Below are 6,920 nucleotides of genomic sequence, written 5' to 3'. Positions count from 1 at the left end.
GACATTGATTAATTAAGAAAAAATAAATGTTAATAAGTGTTATTAAGATATTGGTTAAAAAATTAAAAGACAATTTTTTAATTAAAATACATAAAATTGTATTATTAATTATTTTTGTTTACCTTCTCTTAAAATCTTTATACTAAATATTTTATCTTTTTAATTAATATTCTAAAAACACTTATTAATAATACCCTTGAGAAAATCAAACTTTTGCTATTATTATACTTAAAAGGTCTAACAGAGGTGGCTCTTTTCTGTGTGTTTGTGGCGCATGAGAAATGAATATCTGGGAGAATATTCGAAAACTAATTCAACTCTCAGTGAATCTATTATTACAATACATGCACGAATGGAATGCAACTCAAAGTTGCACTGCACCTCATGGAAGTCATTGCTCAGAAAATCCAAGAGATCAAATCAGATGGACCAAGCTTGTTACAAGTTATGTGAAATGTAATATTGACGCTTCAATTTTCAATGATATTATAGAGTTTCCGTCTTGTGTAAGAAATTATAATGACTGTCTATTATTATCACTGCACTTACATCTTGGGTTTATAAATTTGAAATATAGATGAATTTCAATAAGAAAATTAAACATTATATAAGTAAGAAAAAAAACATCCATTAACTTCATCATTAATATCCATTAACTTTATCCTTAAGCTTTTAAATTAAGGTATGATATTTATCCACTTCAATTACACAATAATATTAATTTATCACAAAAAAATCAAGATTTAAGAGGAGACAAGTCAAAAATAAATTTTTAAATAAAAAATCAATTTGTAAAATCTAAATGTTAATTATAAATAAAATTATAATTATAATACATTATAATAAATATTTGTGAGTAAATTTAGTTTTTATGTCCACGCGAATATCGATTTCATAACATTTTTATCCATATGTATTACATAGACGATATGAGATGATTTTGTTTCACTTTTTACATTTTTGGAAATTAATTTTTTTATTTTTATTTTTTAGGAACAAATTTGTCAATACAATATACTATAATACACTTTTATGGATAAAAATAATTATTTATCTTTAAAAAATTAAATAGTTTAACATTCACTTTTTTTAAATGAAGTATTATATAGTAAATTATAAATATGGATAAATTGTGTGAGGGGGAAAACCCAAATATTACTTTCTTAGGTTCCAATTCATTAACTTGAAAAAGAACAAGAAAAACAAAATCACACAAAATTTATATATAATCAATTAATGATACAAAGTGTTAATTTGTGGATATATGGTTAGAATAATTTATAATTTTATCCGACCTTTTATAAGACGAAAATGACCCTAATAAAAAAAAAATTAAAAAGTTTTACTCCTTCATCATACTTAAAAGACAAATTAACTAAATGACAATTTCTTCATGATAGCCCAAGGTCCAAGGCTGTTAGTATAAATAGAGTTAAAATCCTTCAAATAAGAACCGCTATTCATTTATATATTTACTATTCTATTTATTGTTCAAAATTAAGATTTTCCTCAAGCATTAAAGTGTCTTTAAGTAAGGAGCACGATCAAAGGAGAATTGAGTCCGACCGCTATTTAACAAGAATATTTGTATTTTTAAAATATTTTTTTAATGAAAATAAGGTATTCTCATAACCTAAAATTATGAAACTAGGACATAAATATCATTTAAATGAGTTTTATTTTTTTTTAAAATCTTTTTTCATATGTACAATAAAAAAAATTGAATATTTGTGGCATGTTTAAGGAATACAAGTACCTACTAAATGTAATCACCTTGTTATAGTATTTTTTAAAATATTAATTAAAAGAGAGAAGATACCATTTGCAAGCAAGACAGGAAAATATCTAAAAGCACCAGTAAAATATCCCGCCGGCATTAGATGAGAATGGGTCGTATTTCACTATTTCTACTATCCGAAACCGCGGCAATCGAATGGTCGTTTTCGTATTGCCACTTATTTTCTGTACAAGACAAAGTAAGAGCCCACTTTATCAAATGCATCATCACATCTTCATAACCCACTTGGCTCCGGTCAATTCAACCACCTAGGATTAACCCTACAAAAAAGTGCACCCAATGGCATAGACCCACTTTACCAAAAAGTTTAAGCACCAATCAACGCCAAATATCTTCTTCTACAACTGAATTATACCATCTTCTTCCTACTTCTATTTTTTAAGTTACTATTAATATATCTAAAAAAAGTTATTTTACAATAAAAAATTATATAAGAATGCTTTTTTTTAACTCAATATTTCCCTCTTTATAATCTTCAACTTGCAACTTTATTTTAAAAGAATCTATTTCTACATTATTATCTCATCAACTTACTAATCATATTGTCTTTATTTTTCTGATATGTTATACAGTTATAAAATATGAAAATAAATCTATAACAACAACATCATCCTGATCCAGTTCGAGAAACTCCTTATTTAATGATATCTTGTCTTGTCTCTCGGATCATTCTTCAGTACCCTTACCCTTAATAGCACGCACTCTCTGTTCTCATCTCCTCTTTGTTGTAGAAGAAGAACACACCCGTTTCTAATCATTATTAGACTTGATCTCAACGATGAAGGCAACACTGCTTCGTCCTTGTTCTGGTCCTCTGATTCTCGACACACATAGCAACCGAACCTCGTCAACGATGAGACACGCTTCCACCGTTGTTTGTTGCTCATCGAAGAACCAACCCTACATCCCGAAGCTCGAGCCTTTTAGCCGAACCAAGTTTGAAAGGGCCGTTAAAGACCCTCCTTTAATCGAAAAATCTGAGAAAGAGATCTTAGGTACGTCCTTTTTTCTTTTCTTTTTTTCCCAAATTTCTCGACTTTATAATGAATTCAAAGACCCCTTTTGGGTAATTTTATTTGGGGTATCGATTTCAGTTTATTAACTCCTTTTGATGTGTGTTTCTCTGTTGCTTATCCTATGGACGATGGAATCTGATTACGGGTTTCATCATGATCTGTTGTTGAATGATATGAATTCATCGTTTGTGGTGTGTTTTGAATTTGAATTCTGTAGATTATTGTTCAACGCTTGAAGGAGACCAATCATATAGCTGCTGGCAGGCTTATTTTGAGCTGAAAGATCTTGAAGTATGTTCTTATTTCTATAGCTTGTGTTATTGGTCTCCTTTCCTTACTTGTTTTGTCATAAACTGGCATGTAATTTATAAGATATGGCCTAGCTTTTTTAGTGTGTTCGTTTTTTTTACATGTATCATTTGGTGTGGAGTACTTATCCTATTATCCGTTTTTTCCATGACTAATCTCTCCTTTTTTATGCTCTGTTGTATTTGCTTTTATTTCTCTGAAAATAAAGCTTTTTTGAATAAATTTATTTCTCTTTTAGAATTGTAGAGTGAAAGGAAAAAAGTGAATGTTTATGCAACTTCCTTCCTTCTATGCCTATGTGGAATATTCAAGATATCTTTTGGATGAAACGAAAGAAAATACACTTAAAAATTTGAAAAAAAGAAAATAAAATTAGAAACAAATTTTATTTCTTTTTAATTTAAATTCCAAAATTTTCTCCACTCGTTTATTTTCTATTTAGCATTTCAAACAGTGTAAATGATAAAAAAAACTTGGAAAAAATTAAAGATGTAGGCCAAAAAGAAAAAACAATGAAAAGATGTTCAGTGACAAGTGGAACAGGAAGTCTGTTGGTATATATATATCTGTAATGAAAAGAGTTAATATACTTGTTAAATATAAATAGTATTATTTAATTTTGATATGTTGAATATCAACCATCAATGATATTCATTGTTGAGTTTGTAATGTTTTACAGAAAGAGTCCCCAAGAGCAGACATAGAGAGGCTGATTCTGGAGACTGGTGGTGTAAAATCCCTAATAGGATGCTTGCATGGGATTTCAATCATGCACAAAGTAAAGAAGGGTGACATGAATCTGAGCAAGGATGTGAAATCAGAAGAAGGTGAGAGAATGTGTCCCATACCTGATGGATTGCCAAAATCTGCTGATGAACTTAGGGAAGAGGAGCAAGCAAGAATGCCTGATTCACCATACACTAAGCTTCTTAGGACCATGGGCAGGCACCCTGCATGGTACTCTCCTGCCCCTGACCATGAAACAGATTGATGAATGATGATTCCCATACATACTAAGCTCAAAGGGAATGAATATATTCTCTTTGAGGGAACAAGTAATAACATAGTGGAGTAGCTATAATACCCCCATGTGAATGGAATGAGTGTATATTTTGGGCTTTTTCTACAAATGTAACTAGTAATTACTTTGCATAACTCCTAATGTTATATATGTTTCAGGGAGTGATAAGTTAAATTGGGGGACAATATACTTTCATCAATGTGAATGAATTGTTTCACAACTTATACTGGTATATATCTTTTTGTTATAGAACTCACACTAATATTGTTTAAGTTTTGTTAGCAACAAAGGTGTAAATGACTCTTAAAAACACAATTAAGGGAACAAATAAAATGTATTTCAATTAAGTAAACGATTAGAATTTTTAAAACAATTATTTTTTCCTTAAATAAAGTTTTTAAAACAATTATTATTCTTTTATTTATAGAAGAGTATTAGCAACACATTCTTTAACATATTTCTCTTGACAAATTTTCTATTTGACAAATATTCTATTGTTTTGGCACTGTAATTTTTGTAAAACAATGAGAGGAGACCATTAAATAAGAAGTGAGGTTTATAATTTTTTTTAACTTTCAATAAATTTCAACCAATAATAAATATTTTTAAAAGAATATCAGAAAGTATGTTAGCATTTCCATTAATTGTGAGATACTATAAACATCAACTTTGAAATACAGTTCCTTCGTTTATAGACTTTGTATTTAAATATTTATAGAGTTATAGAGTTATATCTAACATTTTTTTCTTTAAAAAATATTAGATATACAATTTTAGATTATTATTTATTTAGTAAATTTGTTAACTTTTATAATAATTATTTTAAAAATTATATTAAAATTATTTTTTAATTAGTAATTTGCAAGTAAATAGAAATTAAACTTTTTTTATTCCACTCAAATAAAATATGGGTATCCTCAATTCATTTTGGAATATAGGATTGCCTTATGTCGTATAATTATTTTAAAAAAAAAAGTTTATAATAAACAATTCCTAATTTGTTTCCTAAGTTCACCTGACGCAGTTGCACCTGCTAGAATACTATGTTTCGTTTTCCACTTCCACACAATGACCCTGTTTCTGTGGGTACCTGGAAGTGCAACTGTTGGAAACGGAACCAAAGATTCCGACTTTTCACGACCCATTTGCAAGCTTCGGAGTCCGATGTCGGTCACGTGATTTCCACCAACATTTCCATCGCCCGTCGGTTCAAAATCGGCAATGTCGAAGAAGCCCATCGCCTGTTCGATCAAATGCCGCACCGAACAGTTTCTTCCTGGAACACCATGATTTCTGATTACTCCCGATGAGGGAGGTACCCTAAGGCATTGATCCTTGTTCCTTTCATGCACCGCTCGTGTCACGCTCGATGAGGTTTCTTTCTCTGCGGTGTTGAGCGCGTGTGCACGTTCCGGGTCCTTGCTTCTTGTTAAGCATGTTCATTCCCTGCTTTTGAAATCTGGCTATGAGAGGTTTGGCCTTGCGAGGAGTGCTTTGTTGTATTTTTGTTTGCATTGCTGTGGAACCAAAGAGGCTGAGGTTGTTTTTGAGGAGCTGCGTGATGGGAACCAAGTGTTGTGGAGCTTGATGCTTGCGGGTTATGTGCAGCGTGACATGATTGATGATGCTATGGATGTGTTTGAGAAAATGCATGCCCGAGATGTTGTGGCTTGGACTACGTTGATCTCGGGGTATGCTAAGGGGGAAGATGGGTGTGAGAAGCCTTTGGATTTGTTCGGGTGTATGAGGAGGAGTTCCGAGGTGTTGCCTAATGAGTTCACTTTGGATTGTGTTGTGAGGGTTTGTGCTAGACTTGGGATTCTGTGTGCAGGGAAGGTTGTTCACAGGCTTTGCATTAAGGGTGGGTTTGATTTTGATAACTCAATTGTGGTGCACTTACTGAGTTTTATTGTGATTGTGAAGCCATAGATGATGCCAAGAGAGTTTATGAGAGCATGGGGGGTGAATCTTGTTTGAATGTTGCTAACTCACTGATTGGGGGCCTTGTCTTGAAAGGAAGGACTGAAGAAGCTGAACTCATCTTTTATGGATTGAGAGAGACAAATTGTTACAGTCAAATGCAGGGGACAACAAGGAAATGCAAAGAATGCAGAACCAGAACCAAGCACAGGGGCAAGCAAGGAAGAAGAACCAGAACTAAGCACAGGGCAAGCAAAGAAGAAGAACAAAGGCCAAAAAGGGAAATTAATAAACCTAAAGAAGAAGAACGAAGGCCAAAAAGGGAAATTAATAAACCTTATTACCTGAAGGATTTTGTGAGCAAATAGGAATGAGCTGGCAGCAGTGTGGTGCTCAGTAATTCTCCTAAGATTTCCTTGTCGGCTGAAGTGGCACCATTCTGTTAGGATTATATTCCTTCTTTGTAATTTTGTTTTTTCCTCCAAGGCACCATGCCAAAAACCGTTAGGACTTGCTAGTGGAAAATTATACATATGAAGAGAACAATGTATCTAATGGTGAATCAATAATACATAATTCTCCTTCCTTACCTTGTTTCTGGAGGTGCCTAGTGTTCGTCTGCTGGTCGGCAAGTGTACCGAGTCGCACAAGTAATATAAAACGGTAAGATTGAGTATCGTATCCTCAGAGAATTTGTTTCACTCAGATACGGTAAATCCAGTATACAAACATTTATATGTATTAAAAGCAAGTAAATATTAAGTTAAATCTTGTACTAAAGTCTATTTGAATATAAACTAAATATCTAGAATTTTGGAAGTGAAAACACTCAAGTAAAAAGCGTTGGGTCGTTCTA

The 6,920-nt window shown here is 31.9% G+C and overlaps 1 protein-coding gene and 1 pseudogene across 1 annotated transcript; both read left to right on the top strand.

Moving 5' to 3' along the window:
* The first annotated feature begins 2,473 nt into the window (after positions 1 to 2,473).
* On the top strand, positions 2,474 to 4,169 carry LOC100305614 (uncharacterized). The gene is given in 3 exon segments (NM_001251029.2): positions 2,474 to 2,793; positions 3,032 to 3,105; positions 3,803 to 4,169. Coding segments are annotated over 3 exon segments (603 nt in total). The 5' UTR covers positions 2,474 to 2,576; the 3' UTR covers positions 4,115 to 4,169.
* Positions 4,170 to 4,983: 814 nt separating this feature from the next.
* LOC100810715 (pentatricopeptide repeat-containing protein At2g22070-like) lies at positions 4,984 to 6,653 on the top strand (annotated as a pseudogene).
* Positions 6,654 to 6,920: the final 267 nt, after the last annotated feature.

The sequence above is a fragment of the Glycine max genome, chromosome 2 (assembly GCF_000004515.6).
Source record: "Glycine max cultivar Williams 82 chromosome 2, Glycine_max_v4.0, whole genome shotgun sequence".
In the NCBI taxonomy this organism is placed as follows: domain Eukaryota; kingdom Viridiplantae; phylum Streptophyta; class Magnoliopsida; order Fabales; family Fabaceae; genus Glycine; species Glycine max.
The sequence above is the reverse complement of the archived record's forward strand: the minus strand, read 5'-3'. Positions and strand labels throughout refer to the sequence as shown.